This window comes from Achroia grisella, unplaced genomic scaffold, assembly GCF_030625045.1.
Source record: "Achroia grisella isolate CSIRO2021 unplaced genomic scaffold, CSIRO_AGI_Agris_v1 utg971, whole genome shotgun sequence".
NCBI classification, from domain to species: Eukaryota; Metazoa; Arthropoda; class Insecta; order Lepidoptera; family Pyralidae; genus Achroia; species Achroia grisella.
Genome location: NW_026713077.1, coordinates 2,209,711 through 2,236,491, shown reverse-complemented (window position 1 = coordinate 2,236,491; position 26,781 = coordinate 2,209,711). Strand labels below are relative to the sequence as shown.

General features: G+C 35.5%; 1 protein-coding gene across 1 annotated transcript in view; it reads left to right on the top strand.

The window, feature by feature from the left end:
- Positions 1-26,781, top strand: part of LOC131854181 (uncharacterized) — a 32,243-nt gene that overhangs the window by 4,548 nt on the left and 914 nt on the right. Inside the window, exons 2-13 of the mRNA XM_059205310.1 lie at positions 944-1,041; positions 2,284-2,440; positions 5,213-5,300; positions 12,680-12,861; positions 16,831-17,021; positions 17,573-17,685; positions 18,270-18,435; positions 19,858-20,132; positions 22,320-22,451; positions 23,317-23,446; positions 24,644-24,762; positions 25,854-26,083. Coding sequence (XP_059061293.1) covers positions 1,011-1,041; positions 2,284-2,440; positions 5,213-5,300; positions 12,680-12,861; positions 16,831-17,021; positions 17,573-17,685; positions 18,270-18,435; positions 19,858-20,132; positions 22,320-22,451; positions 23,317-23,446; positions 24,644-24,762; positions 25,854-26,083 — 1,814 coding nt within the window. The 5' untranslated portion in view covers positions 944-1,010. The remainder of the gene's footprint in view (positions 1-943; positions 1,042-2,283; positions 2,441-5,212; positions 5,301-12,679; positions 12,862-16,830; positions 17,022-17,572; positions 17,686-18,269; positions 18,436-19,857; positions 20,133-22,319; positions 22,452-23,316; positions 23,447-24,643; positions 24,763-25,853; positions 26,084-26,781) is intronic.

Here is a 26,781-nt window from a genome sequence, read left to right as displayed (position 1 = left end):
ACAGACAGACACACAATGTAATAATAAAATGACCTCATTCAATAATAGATAAATATAGATAACACATGTCAATAGATACGACTGTCTGTAGTTAGATTTTAATGACCTATGTAATTTATGTATAACTGTTATAACAATTAAGCCTGTCCAGGGGTGTCCAAGCGGCTCACCTGATGGTAAACAGTAACCATCGACTATTAAAGTCTAATGCCCAATTTACACTCAGCCCGAGTGGGCGGGGAATAGCAGCAGTGAGCACGGATGCGCTATGATCCTTAAGAAACGTTCATATGTATAGGTATTCTTGGAAAACCCCATGTTTTAGTCTCTCGAGAAAATTTCGACAGGGAGTTCATTCCACAATCTAAGTGTACGCAGGAAGAGGCTCCTTTGAAACCACACTGTCCGAGACCACTTAGGTTCCAGTCTGTAGTTTCTTTTAGATATTACAGCATGGGGTTTTAAGAAGGGTTTTAAGGTCTTTTGGTAGAGACTGATCTGCTCTGACAACTATAATAATAATAATGTCAGGACAATTCACACAACGCCATCTAGACCCAAGTTAAGCTATAGCTTATGTTATGCGTACTAGACAACTGATAAAAATACATGGATGCATTTTTTTTTGTAAATAAATACACATATTATACATAGAAAACACCCAGACCTATACAAACAATCATACTCATATATACAAATGTTTAGACCGTGCGAAGAATCGAACCCACGACCATCGGATAGTAAAACGGTATGCTAAACCACTAGACCACCGAGGCTGTCTAATTAACATATATTTTTTCTACTTATGAGTTCTTGTCAGTTCTTCTCATCTCGAAGTCATTCCGGACTGACGGTAGATGTGACATATCATAAGAGTCTGTAATAGACCTACATGAATAAAGATATTTTGAATTTGAATTTAAATTAATATGTTTGTACACAGAGTAACCACTAACCGCACTTGCAGTGGCAGCTGGTTAAGATACTAATATGTAATGTAGAAGTCAATTATGGATACACCGGAATTGGAACCGTTAGAATGTAAGTGTTTTTTTATGGAATTCCAATAGCACATAAGCTGTAATTTTCGGACTACTGTAATGCTGTTGGCCTTAGAGTAGGCCGAAATTATGGCTGGCTTTTACAGCTTCACTGGACGATAGAGAGAGAGTGCAGATGGCCAACTCCCGCGTGGACGAAAGAGAGCGAGTGCAGATGGTCAACTCCCGTCGGACGGATACGATATTAGTCTGAGGGCACTAGTTCGAACCTCGGCACAGGCAGTTATAATTGCGATCCCCGTTTGAATTGGACTGGGATTCAATGGGAGGGGTAGTTAATTAGCATCACAAACCAGGGCTCCCATAACATTTTACCCGTATGCACTCTAATCTTTTGCCACGTATTAAGGTAAAAAATTCACAGAAAAGATTTACCATTATATTAATACAGGAATAAAACCTTGTACCCTTTTTACGGAAACTGCGCAGACGGAATAGTCTGACATACTTGTAGTTTATATAGAAGAGAAGAGAAGAAGAGCTGAATGTCAAAATGTTTAAAAAGTTATACGTAGAAAATACATTAAATGTATAAAAACATTACGACCTCGGTGGTCTAGCACACCGCTTTAAGTCCGATGGTCGCGGGTTCGATTTCTCGCACGGCACAAACATTTGTATTCATGAGTATGACTGTTTGTATCGGTCTGGGTGTTTTCTATGTATAGTATGTATGTATTTACGAAAAAAATATCTATGTATTTGTATCAGTTATCTAGTACCCATAACACAGGCTTTAGGTAGCTTAACTTGGGCCTAGATGGCGCTGTGTGAATCGTCCTGCGAGATTACTTAGATTACTATTACATGTACTATAGTGTATTTGACACACACGCATAATAATAGTTTCCCGGGACAATTCACACAGAGTCATCTAGTCCCAAGCTAAGTAGAGCTTGTGTTATGAGTACTAGACAACTGATGCAAATACTTCCATTCATTTTTTTTAATAATATACTTTTTATATGTACATAGAAAACACTCAGACCGAAACAAACAATCATACTCATGAATTCAAATGTTTGTACCGTGCGAGGATCGAATCCGCGACCATCGTAAGTAAGGCAGCGTGCTAAACCGCTAGACCACCGAGGTCATCTAATAACAGACATATATGCCTATTAGTGAATTCTATTACGTCTGTGGTGCTGGTCATGTGTAGACGACAGTTACCACTTACCGTCAGTTGGACACTTACCCTAATTTATGGTTCTGTTTCCAGCTGGGGTCCCACCAAGTCCTGGAAAACCCCCAATCAGCAGACACTGCAGTCGAATCGCCTCGCGATCCTGCTATAAAGGACCAATCAGACTTTGCAAGTTGATGGTACTACTCATTGCAGTACCAAGTGCATTTATATTCGTACCACTATATTTACGGTAAGTTATCCTAATAATTAAATTATTATTATTATTACATAGTATAAAACAAAGTCGCTGTCGCTGTCTGTCCGTCCCTATGTATGCTTAAATCTTTAAAACTACGGCACCGATTTTAAAGCTGTTTTTAAATAGATAGAGTGATTCAAGAGGAAGGTTTATATATATAATACATGTACACCCGTTCGAAGCCAGGGCGAGTAGCTAGTAAACTTATATTTTTTATTTTTTTATTATTTTTATTAGGTCACCAACAAAGTTTACACCAACACAGTTACATTATATATATTACATTACAATCTATTTATACTAAGCGCAACCTTAATTATACAACTGCAACTACGACATTTATATGACAAATTTGTGCTTACAATTAACAATTAACAAAACATAAAAAACAACTTAAAATTCTACCTATAAAAAACCTGTACTGATTCAACTAGAACTTACAATACTATTGAGACATCTGCGAAATTTGCAATAACTATTACTAAATATGTTAACTGATAAATGTTTCTTTGAATAAGTGTTATAAGTTCTCATTAGCCTGTTTAAAGGTGAGTAGAAGCCCAAATTACTTCGTGCGAGATTTTCTATAAATATATTATATTTACCAGGTCTAGAGAGTTTAGGTGGTATACGATTTCGACTTTCGGATAGGGGTGGAAAGACACCGACAGAGACTTTGTTTTGATAATAAAGGTGACTCGGATAGGAGAGGCATGAGTGCTCTTACAGGCATAACATTTTTAATGCATCCCATGAATATGTTTGATAATGAAACTTTCCATAGATAAAAGAATTTTTAATATTAGTTAAATATATTTAGTGTTTAGTCATTACAAACAATAAATATAACTAACCTCTTTATAATGTTAGTGTAAATAATAATATTAAAGTTTATTACAATTTATGAACTGTATCTAGATAGATATTTTTTTATTCATAAATTACAAACACATAGCTTCAATGAGGTATAAAGAAAATAGTACAAATATAGAGATGGTTTTGTGTTACTGGCAGTTTGTCTACCATTCTTTTTAAAACTTTATATTTTTGATATCTATTTTTTATATGTCACTTTTGACTAACTAACTATTTGTTTTGTTACCCTCTCGCTATGAGCCCTTTTGGGAAGAATACACATTTTTTACTAGTGTTTAGTTTTTATTAAAATAGTACTTCCCGCTCCAGTAACATGTATTATTTATTATGTGTTGCAAAAATATAATCACATTGGAAAAAAATAAGTTATACAAATAAAAAAATACAGGTGGCTTTATTTTAATTATTTATTTATAAATCTGCCTGAAAAAAAGATTTACATGTCATACACTTCCATTGTAAAAAAGCTTACTATAAAATTAAAGAGTTCGTTAATGATAATAATGTTTTTATAGAAAAACTTAAAATCCATAGCGCTGACAATATTATCTGATTGCGCTAAGAATGAGTGCGTAGCGGTTTCTATGTTGATAATCGCATGCCTCTTACTTGTTATGCTGTAATCATTTTATAATAAAAAAAACATATATTCAAAAGAACAACACACAAGTTCCTTGCTCATTCTTCTTGTGATGAATCTGCGTTCCGAATGAGTGGTAGAATCAAAATATGACTATTCAAAAGTGCTTGTAATGAGTTTATTTGAATAAAGATTATATCTATTTCTATTTAACTTCAATGCACACAATACAAAGTATAGTACATTTGGCGGACTTAACACCATGCGGCATTTTCTACCAGGCAACCATAGGTAGGGTAGAGAATAATTGTTGGCAGTGCAAATACAAAATGTACAGAGAACGAAAAATACAATATATACCTGAGACATACAATAATATACTACATAAATATATAAAAAAGTGCCGCTAAGGTGAAGCGGCAACCAACACAACATAAAGTCTAAAAAAAATAAATCTAAATATATATTTGTCTATTAAATCCTCGTGACATACAATAAATTAAATAAACTCAGCAACATTGTGCCTTCCACGCTTCTGTTCTGTTATCTTTATACGGTTTAAATATAATTATTATATCAATAGTAAATGTCAAGAGGTATTAAAGACATGTATGTTGTGTAATTAATAGAAAAAACAATTAACAAGATAACAGAAATACGCGTTCCTCAAAATCTATACCTGTTTTTTTCCATAGACTTAGTTTTTTTTTTATTGAAATACAAACGCAAACAATTGCAAATTAAATGCAAGTCTATAGCCCAACTGATGATAGAATAGAATAGAAATTCTTTATTCAAATAAACTAATATTTAATTATTTTTGAATAGTCATTTGTTTATTCTACCACTCATTGGGAAAACACAAGTCTCATCACAAGAAGAACGAGCAAGAAACTTGCGTGTTGCTCTTTTAAATAATTATTGTAACCTTACATTTTTAAAGTTGAAATGTATGAATAAAAACTACCAACAAGCACTAATTCATTAGAGTTAAAATAATAAATAAACAACCAACTGGTTGAGTAACTAAATAATAGTAAATCAGTCGTAGTGTTTAGAGCAAACCAGTCCCTTCAAGCAGCACTCGTTCACGAGTATGACGGATGAGCCAGCTATCACTGCGCTTGACCATATTTTAGGAAGGCCTATGATACGTAATAACCATTGTTTATATATATATGTATAGCAATACGGATATTGTATTAAAAAAATCTTATAAATTATTTCCCGACTTAAAGATGTCTAAATTTAATAGTTTCATTACAAATATACAAACAAACAGATTTACGTTATATTTTATTTTCTAGGTATCGAGTATTCTCTGGACAAATGTATCCAATGAGTATGACTGACATGAGACTGATAGACAGCAAGATCTCGACGACTTGGTGTCAGGTAAGTCTATCATTTTATACCTTCATAACTAAAATTCAGATATCAAACTTGATATAAGTATCTATTAGGCACATTGATTGAAGTTGAAAAAGTATAATCCATCACATTTAAAATAAGTATTGTTGCTAAGTAACAGTTTGTATGTAACGTGCAACTGCAATCGGAACGAAGTAAATTATATTTATTGCTATATATGTAATCCACTCAATATCTCTATCAGGGGCGGTATAGGTCCAACAGAAATTATTAGTATTTTAACAGATTTAATTTTGGATATGTTTTTTGCTAGTAGTTCTATTGTTTACTCTTCTGTATATTGTTTTATATTATGTATGTTATTTAAATGTAGAGATGTAGAATGTTTTAAATGTAATGGATTAAGGGACCGTATTAGGCACATTGATTGAAGTAGAAAAAGTATAATCCATCACATTTAAAATAAGTATTGTTGCTAAGTAACAGTTTGTATGTAACGTGCAACTGCGATCGGAACGAAGTAAATTATATTTACTACTATATATGTAATCCACTCAATATCTCTATCAGTATCTAAACCAGAGGTTTCCAAACTTTTAACCATATTTTTCGGTTTCGGGTAGACCCCCCCATTCTTACCTGGATTTTTTGTAAATTTCTAACTGTAGTAAAGTTTAGTGTTAAAAACATAAAGTGAAAACAACAAGATGACCGCTGTCGTAGAGCCCTGGGGGTCGATATAGACCACTTTGGTATCACTGGTCGAGACTAATACAAACAATCATATTCAATAATACAAATGTTTGAATACAAACCCACGACTGTCGGTAGTAAAGCAGTGTGCTAAACCGCTAGACCACCAAGGCCGTCTAGGATAGTCACTAGTATGTTAAAAACAATAAATATTACAGTGCTTCCAATGGTAACATCTGCAAACTAAGATAAGTAGGTATTGCCGGCAGGAAATAACTTTATCTTTTAGGAACGTATGATATCTTTATTGCTATGTACACTGCATTACTTTTCTTTTAATCTAAGTATTTATAACTCCGTATGTACTGTAGTGAACGCGTCATAGTCGAGTAGTTAACTGTCCTGAAGGTAGCGAGTTCAAATCTTGCCTGGTACCAAAAATTTCTGTTTCTAACTAGCACTACTAAATAAAATAAACTAAAATAATACTAAATAAAATAAATAAATATTACTTAACCGGTTAAGTAACATTTATTTATTTTATTTATTTTGGATTACATTCATATTGTGTTAAACAAATTATAAAACTATGTTAATAACTACATTGATATACTAACATTGGCAATAAACTAAAATTAATCCGTGATAGGGAACAATCTAAATATAACTTCACGACTGTCATTCCATATGGGATAGTCAGAGGCGTTACTGACTGTCGATATTGTGGTGAATATGTGCTACATTTCGCTGAATATAATTGAAGAGTCAATGAACAGTCCATCGGAATAATTTTGTTTGTTATAGGTGTTTCCATCACCATTTTGTCAGTCAGAATACAAATTGACACTCATTTTTTATACCACAATAGTGACAAGTTATCTTATAGCATTCCGAATGAGCGGTAGAATAAAAAAAATTGACTGTTCAAAAGTGCTTATATTAAGTTTATTTAAATAAAGATTATTTCTATATCTATTTCTATAAGTTATTTTGTCATAATCGGAGCCGTTGCAGAGATTAGCGAGAACAAACAAACAGACAGACAAACAAAATTTTTTGAAATATTTTTTGTGATTTTATATATACATATGCATTTAAAGAAAAGCTGTTAATTTGAAATTACAAACAGACACTTAAATCTATTTATTTGTATAGATTGACCAAAAACAATATACCTATATATTTACATAGTAGTTTTACTAAATAGTTGTACTTTATCTGACTAATATTATGTTAACAAACGTCGAACGATAACATCTTATCTTGAAGTGTTTATCATATACCCAGATGATTTACAGACTGTAAGGCTACACGTGCATCCGACACACACAACCTACGTACACTTTATACAAAGTCAACTGCTTGGTTAAATCTGTTTTCCATAAAATACAATAATAATAATAACTGCGGACAATTCACACAGCGCCATCTAGTCCCAAGATAAGCTGAGCTTATATTATGGGCATTGGACTAGTGATATAAATACATAGATACTTTTTTTTATCTATACATATAAATAAAATTGGAGTGTCTGTTTGTAATATTGAAATAACCGTTTTTTACTACATACATATGAATATAAATACGGTACATAAAAAAAACCACTTTTTACAATTTTTGTCTGTCTGTCTGTCTGTCTGTTTGTTCCGGCTAATCTTTGAAATGGCTGGACCCATTTTAACGAGACTTTTTTTGTAGGTAACTGATGTAATAAGGAGTAACTTAGGCTACTTTTATTTAGAAAAATAAAGTTAAATTCCACGCGGACGAAGTCGCGTGAACATTTAGTTGTAAATAAATAGAAACACCCAGATCGATGCAAACACCGTACCGTGCGAGAAATCGAACCCGCGACCATCGGCCGTAAAGCCGTGTGCTAGCCTATAGCTAGCAATGTATCCTGTCAGGTGACTTCCACCAGTTCTCCCTAGAAACATTCCTGATAAATTCTTGGTGAATTTATCAGGATGGGCTAACTGGCCTAACCTCATGTTCATCTTATCATCCTCCACTGGTGCTCCGCCAGCATAATCCGTTAGCGCTGGCAGATTTTTCCAATTACATCCTAAAAAAAATATCTATCTATTAAATTAGTCTTCGTGTGCGAGTAGCCTTAGTATTTATTAGTACATTTATATACATATATAAAATGTGCTCAGACGATAAAACATACAGAAATAACTGTACAGCCGCTACTTGACAGACTTAGCAAGCAATTGTTTTATCAAATATAAAAAAATACTATTTTTATACCAACATATTAACACAATGATAATGATAAATATTATATCGATATGGTATTATTAAATTAATTCATCATCATCATCATCATCGCAGCCCGGAAGACATCCACTGCTGGACATAGGCCTCCCCCTAATTAATTAATAGATTTTATTATGTAACTAGAATTGCAAACAAGATGATGTCTTGATGAAGTGTTTTGTTTCCTTTTTAATATTACTATATACTATAACTAGCTACTCGCCACAGATCGCACGGGTGTACATGTACAATATTATACATATAAGCCTTCCTCTTGAATCACACTATCTATTAAGGAAAATCCGTTGTGTAGTTTTAAAGATTTAAACATACATGGGGACCACAGACAGCGACTTTATGTTATACTATTACCACAGATAACATAATATTTTATACTATTACTATGTAATATTATATTATCTGTGCTATTACTATAATTATTGAAAATTACGTCTTACCACGTTATTTTTATTGAGTTCCCGATATTTCGGCAGTATTTCAACCGCCAGGATTACGGGTAAACTGAAGAACAGCTGGTAGATGGTAAATAAATCTTTTATGGGCAGACATATGAGTCTACCTTCACACGTCTTCGTCTGTTGCTACTATAGAAACTCGCTCGATATTCATCTCAGCAAACTATACTCACAATATCTTCATATATTTAATACACTTTCTGATCGCGTTTTTTTTTGTTTCGTTTAGTTAAACCAATCACTGGATTCCAGGCATTAGTTAGCCTATTAACTAGGCCTATTGAAACACTGAGATATCGGGAATTCAATAAAAATAAAACGTAAGATCCCGTGATTTTTACCAATTATACATACAAATAATGATCTCGAATGAGCGTCATTTAAAACAGTACACTATATACTATTTACAGACTTTTTACAGAAAAGTTGCAAGGTAACTAAGTAATTGAGCTGGTATGGACATATTATGCGGAGAAACGAGGACCATGTCTTATGGAAAGTGTATAATAGGAATGTGGATGGATGTAAAGGGGGGACGCCCTAAGAAAAGATGATGATTATGTGAAAGATGATATGAATAAAAGAAGAGTATGTTCAGATATGACGACCGATAGAGAGCAGTGGAAGAGAATGACATACTGCGCCGACCCCAAATAATGGGATAAAGGCAATGATGAGACTTTATAGACTACAAAGTCATATGCGAGGGTATCTATTTGCATATTATATTGCATCGCCTTATTATCTTAAATCAACGCGACGGTTGACTGGTAGAAAGTGCCATCAGGCATTAAGTCCGCCATCTATACAATTTTGTTAGCAAAAAATTAAATAGATAAATAAATCTATCTCACCCAGTTTAGCCAGCCGTAAAACATTTTCTCTGGGGCCGTTCAAGTATTACGTAAGCACTATGGGGGGAGGTTTACTTTGCTTATTTTGGAGGACATGGGGGATAGGCGAGTCCAGATGGTGATTACGTCATCGGCAGTTATTTTTTTTTACACGAATGGCAACCCTCACATTGTCTTTGCTAAAATAACAATACATTAATTGAAAAATGTTTACGTAAGCTTACTGGGAGGGGGTAAGAGCTTTGCTTCCTTTTGCTGACAAGGGGGATGGGGGGTAAATAATTGTAATAAATGTGCTTACGTAATACTTGAACGGCCTCTTTGTAAAATGTTTCGGTTGAAAGATATGGCAGTGTAAGTACTAGGTATATCATACTCCTTCTGAATGACAACGCATGTGGGATATTAAGGTATATCACGTCATCACATGATGACGATCGTTAGTTGCCACTTAGCATCTACTTATTTGCTGTCCCAATTACATAAAAAACTTATTTGGCGTTCCAATTATATATTAATCTAGACATATATACAGCTATACATATAAATCAATTTGGAGTGTCTGTTTGTAATATTGAAATAACCGTTTTTTACTACATGCATATGAATATAAATACGGTACAAACACCAAAATAACATTTTTACAATTTTTGTCTATCTGTCTGTTTGTTCTGGCTAATCTCTGAAATGGCTGGACCGATTTTAACGGGACTTTTTTTGGCAAGTAGCTCATGTAATAAGGAGTAAATTAGGCTACTTTTATTTTAGAAAAATAAAGTTAAATTCCACGCGGACGAAGTCGCGGGTAGAGGTAGTTACATAAAACAACTTATTTGCTATACCAATTATATATTAATATATAATATATAAATTACCTGTTGTGTACGAAACTTTAAACGAACATTTGAAGCATGACATGGAAAAAAATGTTTTTTAGATAAAATTCTTAGATAATATCTGCAATAAAAGCCTATTTCGCTTGCAATCAAACATTTTACGGGCTATAAATATTTACACCTACTTTATATATATAATAAAACTGTCACAATTTTATACACCTTTCATAAAACGATATAATATTTACTAGTTAGAAGAACTACATATAGTACGAGTGTAGGTACTAGTTGACCCGGTAAATGCTGTTTTACCATATAAATATTATCTTATATATAAAATTCTCGTGTCACAATATTAGTTACCATACTCCTCAGAAACGGTTTGACCGATTTTGTGAAATTTTATATGCATATTCAGTCTGAGAATCGGCTATCTACTTTTTATTCGTCTAAGTGATAAGGGATGTCCAACTCAAACATTTATTTTTTATTTATCGGACATTTTTTTTATAATGTGACATTATAAATAATAGGTACATCTGTAAATTTTCACTCTTCTATTTTTCTCTAACGCCTATTTTAATTATATGACAAAATAACGGTCAGCTTGTTATGTACATATAAATAGTAGCTGACCCGACGAACTGCGGTCCGCCTCAGAATTGGATGCGAAAATAAAATTGTTGTTTTTACTATTTTCCATTAAATGTCCTCATATTTTATCACCACTTAAACCTTCCTTGGAGTTGTACAAATATTCTTAAACCAAAATTAGCCAAATCCATTCAGCCGTTATCGAGTTTTAGCGAGATTAAGCAACAAACGTCATTTCATTTTAATAGATAAAATATTTTTTTTTTGATGTAGCGTCATCTATTGTTCACTGATAGTGATAGAAAATAAGGGCGCTATTTGATTGTACTTTCCTAAAATTTAATTTTTGGTTAGTGTTATCGCTCCCCGACACTAGATGGCGCTGTCAATAATTTATTCTATTTTAATATCAGTTTCATTCATAAGTAGTGTTTGTTGATTGAACTAGATGGCGTTTCTTATTAATTATGATTCTATAGAAATATTTTAATTACATTATAGTATACATTGATTATATAAATATATATATATATAGTATACAGTATACACACATTTATTACCCCTTCGATCGATCCCCCATCCATGTAAAACGGGCATTGAAATTATGACGCCCTGAGCCGAGGTTCGTACCCCTATCAGTGGCGTTAGACTAAAGTCGTATCCGTCAGGCGGAAGTTGGCCTTCAGCCGCTCCATAAGTCCTTCCGCGGGTTTGGAGTGCCATCTGCTCTCGCCTTTTATGGTCCGGTGAAGCTGTAAAGGCCAGCTGCGGCCAACAGCATTAGAGTAGTTAAAATAATACACTTTTTATGAGTATATTCATGAAAAATAACAACTTCAAACTTACAATTTAGTGTAGATCTACTTGCACCTAGCTAATAAAATCGTGTTGATCTAATCAAGATGTCTAGAATCTATTTACTTTCCTTATTTATATTTTGAATCTTCTATATAACCTCAGATCTCTTGTTACATCAGACATATTCCATCATCATAAACGAAATAATAATATAAAGAAAATAAGGGGAATAGATTGTTAGTAATGTGAACTCATGACCCCATTACTAGCAATGTACCATATCAGGTTGACCTCCACGCGGTTCTCCCTGGAAAACATCGTGATAAATTTCTTGTGAATTTGCCACGATGGGCTAACTGATCTCTCACCTCATGTTCATGTTGTCATCCTCCACTGGTGCCCCGCCAGCCTAAACCGTGACGGGTGCTATTCCATTATCATCCATAAAAAAATATTAAGAAAATAAACCATGTATATCGTGAACTGAATGGTATCAAAAAAAAATAGAATAAAGAAATATCCTTATTGATGAAGAACATTTTTTTATTCTATTTTCTTCATATTACAATGTGTTCATGTAGACTATAATCGAGGCTAAAAAAGGACTGATGTCCAATATATATATAATAATACACTATTATGTTTATTGCACTTGTAACTGAAAATAGGTCATGAATATTAAAAATACGAACACGAGTGGAATGGCAAACACTCGTATTTTTATAAGCTCGTAATTTGTAAGCTAAGTTTATTTTATAATGTAAGCATATTGTAATATACATTGTATGTTGATATTGAAATGAAACCTTCTCAGCTCAACTTAAACACTTGCTAATATAATTTTCACTTTTCGTTTCGAATCCCTTATTCATAAATTCTTATTTCTATAGAGGCAGGTGGTGAAATCGAATACGACTTTCAACGCGTTCGTTGTACCTGGTCCTCCTCAACTCACCCAGGACTTGGTGCCGGTGACGATGACCAGGGAACTTGAGTTGGAGGATGACATGAAGGAATACTGGGGATTCTACCTGTTGAAGGGGTCCACTGTTACTGTTTCCACTTGCGTGAGGTCAGTATTAGGGCTTAATTTTTTTAATATAGTGTAAACTGTATAAATTAATAGCATGAAGAAGTCGGTCTAAACATATTGTGATGCATGGAAAGATTCCATCGGTAAGGATATAGGTACGCTAGCGGAACACCACTGGAAGACGACTGTATTGCTAGTAGAGACTGGTCAGCCTTTATCTCTATGATCAATTTTTGTTACTGAAGTAACTATTTATTTATTATATATATTTTTGTGAATTTTGCTATTTGGCAGTTTGTTCTTTGTATCCACACAAAGTCTTAGAATAAAATGCTGAACAATATTTATTTGATAGAGAAATACGCAAATTTCTTGCTCGTTTTCTCATGTTGAGTCTTCTTTCCAAATGAGTGGTATGATAAAAAAATATGACTATTCAAAAGTACTTATGTTGAGTTTATTTGAATAGGGAATATAATAATAAAATAATAGTATTAATAATTATAATAACCTGATGCTGTCCATTGTCCACAATGGACAAGCTTCATCTAGTCTTAATCAGAGCTTCTTTTATAGGTACTTACTAACTGATAAATAAATACTTGAATACATTTTTTTTATAAATAATCATCATCATCATCATCGCAGCCTGGAAGACGTCCACTGCTGGACATAGGCCTCCCCCAAAGATCTCCACGACGATCGGTCCTGCGCTGCTCGCATCCAATGCCTTCCCGCGATCTTGACCAGATCGTCGGTCCACCTTGCTGGAGGCCTTCCCACGCTGCGTCTTCCGGTCCGTGGTCGCCACTCGAGGACTTTACTGCCCCAACGGCCATCTGTCCTACGAGCTATGTGCCCTGCCCATTGCCACTTCAAAGTCGCAATTCTTCTGGCTATGTCGGTCACTCTGGTTCTTCTGCGGATCTCCTCATTTCTGATTCGATCACGCAGAGAAACTCCGAGCATAGCCCTCTCCATTGCCCTCTGAGTGACTCTGAGCTTGTTGATGGGGCCCATAGTTAGCGACCACGTCTCTGTTCCGTAAGTCATCACTGGCAACACACATTGGTCGTAAACCTTCGTCTTGAGACACTGCGGAAATTTGGACGAAAAGATATATCGGAGCTTCCCGAACGCTGCCCATCCGAGTTGGATTCGACGATTGACCTCTTTCTCGAAATTGGATCTACCTAGCTGGATAGTTTGCCCTAAGTATACGTAGTGATCGACAATTTCGAGTGTAGAATCTCCGATTTTTACGGGAGCAGGTACGACATGGACGTTTGACATAATTTTCGTCTTGTCCATGTTCATTTTAAGACCTACTCCTTGTGAGACTCTACTGAGGTCTTCGAGCATTTTGCTAAGGTCTTCCAGGGTCTCAGCCATGAACGATATCGTCGGCAAATCGAAGGTGATTGATGTACTCGCCGTTAATGTTGATGCCCAGCCCGCTCCAGTCCAGAAGCTTGAAGACATCTTCCAACGCAGCGGTAAACAGCTTTGGCGATATGACATCGCCTTGTCTGACACCTCGCTGCAGTTGGATAGGCTTCGAATTCTGGTCGTGGAGGCGAACTGACATAGTGGCGTTTTCATACAAACATTTCAACGCTTCGATATATCGATAGTCAATTTGGCACCGCTGGAGAGACTGTAGCACAGCCCACGTCTCGATCGAATCAAAGGCTTTTTCATAGTCCACAAACGCCAAGCAAAGTGGCAGGTTGTATTCTTCGGTCTTCTGAATTACCTGCCGCAGCGTATGAATGTATGGTACTGAGCCTTTTCGGAACCCGGCTTGTTCGGGAGGCTGGAAGTCGTCAAACCTGCGCGCGAGACGATTCGTGATGACTCTCGAAAACAACTTATAAACATGGCTCAGCAGTGTTACGGGTCTGAAATTCTTCAGAAGCGATTTGTCTCCCTTCTTGAAGAACAGAACCACCACACCCCTTTGCCATGCTTGAGGCGATTTGCCCTCGAGGATGACGGAGTCTTCTGGAGGATTCGTAGAACAGGTCTACCTCCAGCCCTCAAAGTAACTCCATCATCGCCCGGCGCCTTGTTGTTTTTAAGTTGTTTAAGAGCCATACCAATCTCGTACAGGCTGACGTCCGGGATATCTTCGGTATAGTGTCGGGTTAATTTGGCTCTTTGGGTCTTTCGCCATGTTGTTAACAGGTGCCCGTGTTGTCGTGTATAACTGTCCATAGAACTTCTCAAAAAAGTTCGGGTTTAGACAAACGATCCTGCCGTCATCCGTCTTAAGTCGCGTCAGCTGGCTCTGTCCGGCAGCCAGATCCCTGTTAAAGACTTTTGAGCCCTTGTTTCTCTCAATAGCCTCCTTTACACAATTTGTGTTAAAGTGGCGTAAGTCACGAGTCAAGTACTTAGAGATCTGCCTGCTAAGTTGCCGATACTGAGAAGCGTCAGTCGGAGACTGCAGGACCATACTTCGCCTTTCATCCATCAATTTGAGGGTAGAGATAGATATTTTTCTTCTTTCTGCGCGGCGGGTTTTGAAGTGCTTAGACCCAGCCGCACGGACAGTTTCCACGAACCTGTTGTTGTAATCGTCCACGTCAACGCAGTCACCAAGGCTTTCGAAACGGTTTTGCAATTCTAGCTGAAAGCTTTCGGGGTTTTGGATCTGTATAAAAGGGCGGAGCGTAGATTTCATCAGTCGGGATCGTTCGAGTTTCAGATTCAGATTCAATGTGCCTCTTACAATCCGGTGATCACTTCCAATTTTGACGGCATTGATCACAGAGACATCATTGAAAATCTGTCTTCTCGTTGACAAGATGAAATCTATCTCGTTTTTTGTGGCACCATCGGGACTAATCCACGTCCATTTCCGGTGTTCCGGCTTCCTGAAGAAGGAGTTCATCATAAAGAGGTTCTCCTTCTCCATGAAGTCGGCCAGCATTTGACCTAAGTTCCGATCACCGATACCAAATTGCCCCACTCTCAGCTCATCACCGCTTCGTTTGCCCAATTTTGCGTTAAAGTCCCCCATGATAACGCTATAATGACTAATGGCTCTGGAGATATCCTCATACATAGCCTCAACCTCATCGTCGGAGTGCGTCGAAGTTGGAGCGTACACTTGGATGACCTTCAATGAATACCGTTTGGTAATTCTGAGTATCAGGTACGCTACCCTAGTCGACACGCTCTCGACCTTGATAACATTATTCACAAGGGACTTGTGGACGAGGAACCCGACACCGCCTTGGGACAGTTGATCGCCCTCCCGGAAGTAAAGCAGATTGCCGGATTTCAGGACTATCGAGTCCTCCCCCTTTCTTCGGACTTCAGATAATCCCACGACATGCCAGTGCAATCTGCTCACCTCTTCCTTCAATTAACTTTTCGTCGGTCCGCAGTGTTTGAACGTTGTATGTTGCCAGGGCCAGTGGTCGTCGTTTGTGGTAGCCTGGTCTTACCCGGAGATTCTTCGCACCCCCTGCCCCGCCGTTTCCATGACCGCTACCATGGTCAAGACTAGCGGGGCCGCCGGGGACTGGGGGCCGGGGCCTTGGGTGTAAATTCATTTGGGGGGATATTGCCATAATCGCCACGCTTGGCATGCGGGTTGGCGATCGCAGTATGATGGTAGGTACTCAGTAGGACGCTGCTGCCCGTCCACTGGTCGATGAATCCCTTAGTCGCCTTTTACGACACCCACGGGAAGAGAGGGGGTGGTGCTATTCTTACAGCGACACCACACGCTATTTATAAATAATAAGTACACAGAAAACACCCAGACCGATACAAGAGTATGTTACTCTTGAATACAAATGTTTTCATCGTACGAGGAATCGAATCCGCGACCATCGGAAGTAAACCGATGTGCTAAACCGAGGCTGTCAATTATTCATTAAGCGAGCTCAAGTTAGCCCACTATAAATTATTCCCCAGAACTGTCCCCATCACATAACAGGGCCTTTTCCAAAAGAAGGACATTGTCCTTTCGCTTAGTAAAACATTTTCTCTCAGGTGGCCTGGAGCATCCCTCATAATGATTAAAGGTTACAAACACCTCAAGGACTGCGCATATATCGGAGACGACTCCTCAGAAGAACTAGATGAGCTGATGGAAGCGAATAAGCTTGGATTGATATCTAACGCTGAACTGATAGAAAAAATACAGGTGCTAAACAAAATTGACGGAAAGGCAAATCAACCTGGTAAGTTTGATTAAGATTTAACTCAGAGTAAAAAAGACTTGAATAGAAAAAAAATACCTACCTGATGGAAAATGCAACCATCGCCAATATAGAGGAGTATAACTTGCACAATCATCATATCATCTTATGTGTCCGAATAGCAATGTATCTAGTACTGTCAAATCAAACAGTTTACAAAATTGAATTAGATGAGGACTTTGTATCTAAAGGCAACCCGCAAAAATGGGGTACGCCGGTAGATCACCGCCGTCGGAGTCACATCAGACTGTACTGATTTCACGACTCACAGAAATAGTGTAGGAGAGATATTTTGACATTTTTAGTAAGTAGGAGTCTCACTGTACTCGTTTGCATTTTCTGGGGCATGTCTCCATAGGATGACATGACGATGAAACGTAGGATAAATTACGCAGATCCTGCTGCAACAAAGTATATCTTAAAACACCGACTGACTGGCCACGTAGCATCGATGTTCTAGCGTCTAGCTGTGTTTCAGTTTAAAGATTTCGGTTGAAAAATGAAAAGCAATTCGAAATGTCAAATTATTACAGATGCAATGAAACGCCACAAAGCTGGAGTAAGCTTTCATGATCCTAGCAATGTTGCAAATGTGACGTCATCGGATAACATACCGACTGTTGACGTCACGGATCACGATCCCAAGGTATGGTCAAATAATTATTATCAGTGTTCATCATCGGTGAACATATGACGCAAATACTTTACTTACCCAACAATATCTTAATGCTAGCTTAAACCTGGTGATGAGATTATCAGGCATTAACATTTAGCTAAGGCAGTGATGACACATTGTACGACTTTGATTGTGACGTCATTGAAAAGGCCATTAATAATAAAAAAATTAAATTGTATTTACTGCTTGATTATCCACTCAATATATACAGACAAACACTTACCGTCACGACTGCTATACCAGATAAATAGTCGAAGGCATTAACAACTGTGGATGCGGTGAAAGTAGCACTTGACTTACGTATTTCGCTCGGTATAGTTTTGTTTATATTTTTTTAAAGCTGTTACATATGCGTGTGGATGCTTAGAAGGGCCGAAGAAGGCCGAAAAATAGATGGATGGACTGTGTGAAAGATGATATGTAAGAAAGATAGTAGATAACGAGATGACTGCAAACAGGGATGAATGAATGAAAGAGAAAAACATAGTACGCGACCCTAAATAAATGGGATAAGGATGAGGCAGCTGATGATGAGTTTTGTTGATGTTTTTTAGGAATTAAGAGAAATATTAGAGCGTCTTCATGCTTTACGACAAGCGGCGAAGACTGAATCCTTAAAGTACTACAAGCCACCTTCTCACTTGATGGCATTACCTGGCCTGCACAGACATAGGGATACCAACGTCGATAGAGATGAAAGGAGATGGATATATTTCAAAGGTACGAAAACTAGCTAAGTTAGGAATGTGATATTCTTTTAATGCATTGGCAAATACCCTGATAATAATAAAGGAACCATCACCTATATACGTTAATAGCAGGAATCTCCCCCCCGTCTAGTGGCGTAATTTGGTCCGTCATTAGGGTTTTCACTTCAAGTCAAGTCTAGTCAGTCAGAAATATAGCAGTTTTTGGTTAGACATTATTTGTATCACATACTCCCTGTTTTTACTGAACAATTTCATTGAAGCTTTTTTCCTGATATTCGTAGTATAATATAATGTCTGTCTCTATAAATAGACTATCTGATATCTGATACTACAGATGTATCTTGTGTGATATCTGATACTACAGATGTGATTTTGAAAATCCTTTTCAAAATCACATCTAAGAACGTCCTTACTATACCTCTTTGAAATATTAATATAGATACATCCTTGCGTAATAACCTACGTAAATCAGATCAGCGCAGACAGAACGCCCTTGTAAATATCACTATTACAATGTGTTAATTTCCATTTAATACTATCAATCATTAAGCGAAAGTTTTAAAGCAAATAAATCTTTAGTAGTTTATGGAAAAGTACAAGAGAAACATTCTCTTGTACTTAATATATTGAGTGTATCTACATTATATAGGTTTACAAAGATAAGGACTTAGTCAATTATATCGTTGTTTGCAATTGGATATAGTGTTTTATTATGTTCTAGAATGAAAAGTCTTTTAACTGTTACTGTATTTATTGATGTATTATCAAATTAATTTATTGTGTTTACAACCATTCCGTACTTCTGTACTGATATTTTTATGGATGAATATGGTATTGTGTATCTGCCTTTGCTAAATGTATACACACGCCAGGGTAACAGATAACAATGAAATCAGATGTGTTAGTTATAAAAAACCTACCGACACGACTGTTAACTTTGACGGGGTAATCAGAGACATTGTCAACTGTCGATGTAGTGAACACAACACTTAACATACCAACATTTCGTTCGGTATTAAATATAGCAGTCGAAATTTTTTGGTTTGATATCTGTATTTCCTTCACCTCTCCGGCCAATCGGAAATATAAACTGACTCACCTAGCTTTTTTTGTGTTTGCCAATTTTGAGCTCATGACTTCTTGAGTGTAAATCATGGTAATAAACCACTAGACTAGTTTAATTAGCTCATTGCGGTTAATTGGTGAAGAATTCGCCATGATGCACGAACTGACCTGACTAATAAATTCACGATATTGCGGTAAACTCTAGTGGATATAGAAATTATACACTCTATTTATATAACTGTGAACTATATCGTATGTGCTTTATTTTTTGGTAAATTCATTAACTTTAGTATTATTGTGTATATTATACCTGGTTTTCGTCCTTTACAACTAAGATTGTGTAACAAAATGATTAATTCTATTCCAGATATTGATGGTAACAATACCAAAACAAATGATAAACAAATAATTAACAATAAATTAGAGACTACAACTGAAATTCCTGAAGATAAAAATAAAAATAGCATTACCAAACCAAATGTTAATGAAAATAGTAACAATGAAGCTAGTACTGTTACTGGTAATGTCAATAAACCAATAGTTAAAACTGATACTGTTAAAGAATATATTGGTAAGAACTATGGGGAAATTAAAACTAGTACTGTTGGATTAACAGTTACTAATGCTGCATATACCACACAGGTAAAAGATAATTCTGATTTAATCAGACAATTAATTAATTCATAACTTAAGAGTCACGCTTTTGGAGCTCTTGCCACTTTCCATAATTTAGCTCTTTAAATATTGATACGACATTACTCGAATTTTGTCTTTAATTTGCTGTGCATAGTCTTCCCCTCCCCCTCTATTTTTTCCTCAATAATAATTTTCATAAAGTCATAGTGCAATATCAAGTGTCCTAACAATTTCCTTAATCAAACTATATATACGTATTATATGTATGTTTGTTTATTACTTGTAAATCAAATATAAATATTTTATTTAAATAACCCTTAATGTCATCGATATATTTAGAACTTGAAACAATTTTAATATAATTAGAATGACGAACGAAATGATAAACAGATTATCTTACAGAAAGTGAATTTCCCTTTACCACTCGATGACTGTTTCGTCGACTATATACTTGACGATGTTTCCGTTTCTATTTCGGACAAGAAAGATGTTATAACTTAGAAACCAATAAGCTAATTGCCACATCCCACTGTTGATACAGAAACAGATCACAAAAAAGGCTTGGTAGCAAAGACTAATATTTCTATCTCACCTATTTCTAGGCGCAACTGAGATGGGAGTGTCTTTCTCGCATATAACTCGTGTTAATCTTTATATATAAAAATTACGTGTCACGTTGTTTGTCCGCAATGGACTCCTAAACTACTGAACCGATTGCAAATTTGATTTGCACATTGTGTGCAATTTGATCCAACTTGAAAGATAGGATAGCTTACATCTCAATTTATAGTCGCAATATTATTTAACCTTAACTACAGCAACGTTGGCCGGGTCTGCTAGTATTTTATATATATTTATTGCAGTATCAAAAAAATGTAAAGCACATGCAAACAGAGTATGGTTTGGTTTCTACAATTTTTTTTAACGCCCTGTAAGTGCATTGCAATTTAGGCACAGGACCTCACAGTAATGTAATGCAAATGTCAAAATGTCCTATAAACAGTAAATGTACGTTACAAAATTTCATTAAAATTAAAACCTTCTCATTGAAAGTCAATCATTATAATGCCATTGTCCGTATTAAAACATTAATTAAATAATAATATATAAAAATTACGTGTCACGTTGTTTGTCCGCAATGGACTCCTAAACTACTAAACCGATTGCAAATTTGATTTGCACATTGTGTGCAATTTGATCCAACTTGAAAGATAGGATAGCTTATATCTTAATTTATAGTCGCAATATTATTTTATTCAAGAACCTTAACAACAGCAACGCGTGGCCGTGTTTGCTAGTAAAACTTCTTCTTCTTCTGGCCTTATCCCATTTTCATTTGGGGTCGGCTCTCCTAATCTGTCTTCTCCAGTGGTGTCTATTTTGGACTGTTGCCGGCTCTATGTTTCCGTTGTCCTTAAGGTCCTTTCTAACTACTGACATCCATGTTAATCGGGGTCCATCCATGTTAATTCGGTCCTGAATTGAGGTCGAGAACTTTTCTCGTAAAGTGGTCTTCCGGCCTCCTCATGACATGGCTCTACCATCTAAGTCGTCCTTCTACTAGCTTATCCAATATAGGGTATCTAGTTATTGCTAGTATAACTATAAATCTTAATTTAGATATTCATTAATTATAATATAATTAAATAAATAATATAATATACCTCGGTAATACACACACTAACGTCTCACCTATTTCTTATAGGCGCAACTGAGATAGGGTTGTCTGTGTCGCAGATAACTTTGTGTAAATCTTTATATATAAAAATTATTTGTCACGTTGTTTGTCCGCGATGGACTCCTGAACTACTGAACCGATTGTAAATTTGATTTGCACATTGTGTGCAATTTGATCCAAGGTCCTTACTACTGACATCCATGTTAATCGTCGTCCACGCTTTTTCGGTCCTGAATTGAGGTCGAGAATTTTTCTCGTCTAGTGGTCCTTCCGGCCTCCTCATGACATGGCTCTACCATCTATTATAAGTCGTGCTTCTACTAGCTTATCCAGTATATTGCTAGTACATCTATAAATATTAATTTAAATATTCATTAATATTAATATAATTGAATAAATAATATACTATAATATACCTCGGTAACACAAATATTGATGACTTGATTGAATGTCAAGTTAAAAACACGAAATTAATTATCAGGGATTAATTAAAAGAGTTAATTATAACATTACAGAATCCACATGCTGAGGAGATAAATTCAAAGGAAGTTTTTGAAGATGTTCTTAAAAAACTGCAAGCCTTGGGCGATAGAGGGAAGAGAGTGTTGTCCAGACTACACGAAACCTTGGGACTGGAATATGTAGAGGTAAGAATATGTGCCTTTGATTTTTTTTTTACTATTTAAAAGAAACTAAAAAAAAATCTGACAAGCTACTCATTTCGTATTATTTTCAAATAAATGTTGTACATGTTTACAATAATACAGATTCATTTTTAAATTTAAATAATATATATATATATATTTAACGATATATTTAACGACCTCGGTGGTCTAGCGGTCTAGCATACCGCTGTATGACCGATGGTCGCGGGTTCGATTCCTCGCACGGCACAAACATTTATATTCATGAGTATGATTGTTTGTAACGGTCTGGGTATTTTCTATGTATAATATGTATGTATTTACAAAAAAATATATCTATGTATATGTATCAGTTATCTAGTACCCATAACACAAGCTTTAAATAGCTTAATTTGGGTCTAGATGGCGCTGTGTGAATTGTCCTGAGATTATTATTATTTATATGCCAGGTCTTATTTAATAATGGTTTGTTGTTTTAAACAACATATATTTATATGTATAAGTATTTACATAACCTAATTGTACAACTAAGAACCTAAAATTAAAAAGTTTAAAAAAATAAATATAATATGATGACTAAAATATATTATTAAAAGGGGTCCCTTTAGGCAACGTTCCGAAGATACTGGCAGCGTTCCCTCTTTGAATGGCTAGACTAATTCTTTGTCCAAGGTAGCTGCCAGCTCTTCGGTCTTCTGTGATGTCGACTAACCTTTTCGTTATTTCTTTGAAAGGATAATATGTATAATATGTGTATATAGTTGTTAATTAAATAAACCCGCATGTTAGTATTTTTTAATGAGTAATAGGGGATGCTAATGTATAATCTATATATATATGTAATTTATCTAACTATATAATATTACAGCCCGCACCTGGAAGACCAACTAAATCGGATATAATGTCAGTATTGACAGGGAGCAGCGAAGAACTGGATAGACTGCGGAACATCTTGGTAGAGGCCATAGACGAGGAAAAGACCAGATCTCTGAGACAGCGTAAGTTTTTAATGCGATCAGACTTTTTTTTTATATAATTGATAAACCATTACCTGATGGTAAATGGTAATCACCGCCTATATATACATGAACAGCACTACGGACATCACGTTATCATGTGATACAGCTTAGAATCTAAAATGAACTCTATTACCTCGACGACATCGATAGTCTAGCGGTTAACACACTGCCTTACTTCCGATAGTCGTGGGTTCGATTCCTCGCACATTACAAACATTTATATTAATGAGTATGATTATTTGTATCGATGTGAGTATTTTCTATGTATAATATGTATGTATTTACGTAAAAATTCTATGGTATTGTATTGTTTTAATTATATTGGTTTTCGATTTCGAGATTTGTCTATGACCTATTTAAAAATAAGTGGCCTGTTTTCCACAATATATATGTATGAATATATAACCGTGTTACTTCGATTCCTCGCACGAGAACATTTTGTATTCATGAGTATGATTATTTGTATAAGTTGTCTAGTGTGGTTCATTTTAGTTTATAAAAAAAGTACATTATTCACCCTCGAGAACATAGCTGAAAATCAATGTTTTGCTCCTTGAGTGATTCTACACACTGAGCTGTGTAGCAGTTTTGTATTGCTGTAGCACACACATGCAGGCAACGGCGAATCCAGGGGGAGGGTCAGGGGGGTCATGACCCGGGGATCGAGAGGAACCACCTCGCTCGATCCCTTGATTTTTACTAATTATACGTATAAGTTATTATTGTTAAGTTTTTCAAGTGTACAATCTATACATATAAATAAAATTGGAGTGTCTGTTTTTAATATTGAAATAACCGTTTTTTACTACATGCATACGAATATAAATACGGAACATATACCAAAAAGCCACTTTTTAAAATTTTTGTCTGTCTGTCTGTCGGTCTGTTTGTTCCGGCTAATCTCTGAAATGGCTGGAGCGATTTTAACTGGACTTTTTTTGGCAGGTAGCTGATGAGGGAGTAACTTAGGCTATATATGTGTGAAAATCAGCGTTTGGGCATTACAGCCCAGACACAAAGCTGAGTGGAAACCGATTTGGTTCTTTCTTTTTTATTAAGATAGAAATAAAAACTATTATATATCTATGTTATCTATCTATCTACACATAACACAATATCTACTTATCTTGGAACTAGATGGCGCTGTGAAATGTCAGCATATTATTGTTATTTCAGAAAAACGCCATGATGCTATGAATGAAGCTCGTGCGAAGAGAGAGCTGATGTTAGGTCAAATTGAACTTCAGAAACAGTTGAATGATGACGATGAAGCCAGGAATTATGCTGCTGAAGAGGTAAACATTACTAATAACAATAACATAGCTTCACGACTTACCCTAAATGGGGTAGTCAGAAACACTGTCAAATATCATTGTGGTGAAAGCAAACTCGAAATAAAAAATAAAAATTTCGTATTTGTATAATATCTTATGCGCATAATTGTTATTAAATTAATTAATTTTTGACATATTTTTTTATGATTCGACATTAAACAATATATACACTCCTAAATTATCACCCATCATCATCATCATCATCAGCCCACTGCAGTCCACTGCTGGACATAGGCCTCTCTCAAAGCACGCCACTGGACACGATCTTCATTCCTTCTCTTCCAGTTTTTACCCGCAACCCTACGTATGTCGTAGCTGCGGGGCGTCCTACACTACGTTTGTCTAAATTATCACCCGTCTATCATAAATTTTTTAATACTATAGTTATTGTGTAATGGGTTAAAGGCAAGGTAATGATGATGATGATAGATAACTATCATCATCATTACATTTTATTTTACGACAAACATTTTACTGTATAAATTGATATAAATCAATTTATACAGTAAAATGTTTGCCGGGTTAGCTATACATACATACATGCTATATATACATACATACATATATATATTTATACGTAAATTTATAAAATTACTATGTTTTACATTTTACTTTGTATAACATAATCATTACATAGTATAAAATTAACTCCCTTTAACAGTCTGTTCGCTTATATCTTTTAAACTACGCAACGGATTTTAATGCAGTACAGGAAGGTTTATAGCGATATTAATTTTTATGGCAATACAACATCTACCGCGTCATTTAGAAAATACTGAAATCAATACTAACAAAGGCATACCTTTATTATTATCTTGATCCGTTCGAGGAATGGAATTCGCAACCATTGAAAGTAAAGTATAAGCTAAACAACTAGATCACCGATACTAAAAGTTAAAATTAAAGAAAAATCTTTAGATTCATCCTCCCAATATCCTTACCTATACAATATTTTTCATGTATGTATTTATATCACTGGAATCGCAAACAAACTGACAGCCGATCTGATAATTACCATAAAAAAAGTATATTAAATATTGTTTCCATTTCAGGACCTACAGCCGGATGGATACGCTGAACATCATGAGCAAGTAAATGAAACCACAGCATTCGACATGAGCAATTCAGAGTTCTGGTCGTCATTCTCCAGCAGTGAGGAGGCTCTATTGGAATGCGAGGGTCTGATCCTCAACCTGCCTCTAACACCACATCCATCATGTAACACTCACGCTACAGATGAGGAAAAGATGTCAGCGGCACAGTCTAACGCTCTTACTTATAGGTTTGTCTCTTATCTTTTTGTAACTGGTCTAGAAATTTAGTATACCGCTCTGCTTCTCACAATCTAATTCTTTTACTTATAGGTTTGTCACCTATTTTTTGAATAACTTTTTTGATGGTCTAATAATCTAGATGTTTAGTATACCGCTCTGTTTCTCACAACCTAATTCTCTTACTTATAGGTTTGTCACTTATCTTTTTCATATCTTTTTTGATGTTCTGATCGTCTAGAGATTTAGCATTCCGATTTACTTCTTACAATCTAATGCTCTTACTTATAGGTTCGTGTCTTATCTTTGTTTATGACAGCCTAATGGTCCAGAGTTTTAGTATACCGCTTTTCGTCCCACAATCTAAAGCTCATGCTTATGGGTTTGTCTCATATGTTTTTTATTTCTTTTTTGACGGTCTAATGGTATAGAGGTTTAATATACCGCTCTGCTACTCACAATTTAATGCTCCTATTTATAGGATTGTCACTTATCTTTTTTATGAAAGTCTCGATGGTCTATTGTTTAGGTCTTACTTCTCATGGTAGCGTATTCATTTCTACACCCTTGTACAGTTCAGACATTTGTGTTCATAAGCATGGTTGTTTGTATTGGTCACTGTGTGTGAATTTAAAAATTTACAAAAAAATCGGTACTAATCAAAAGATATAAATATTTAAACATTTATTTTTATTTACATAGTAAACCT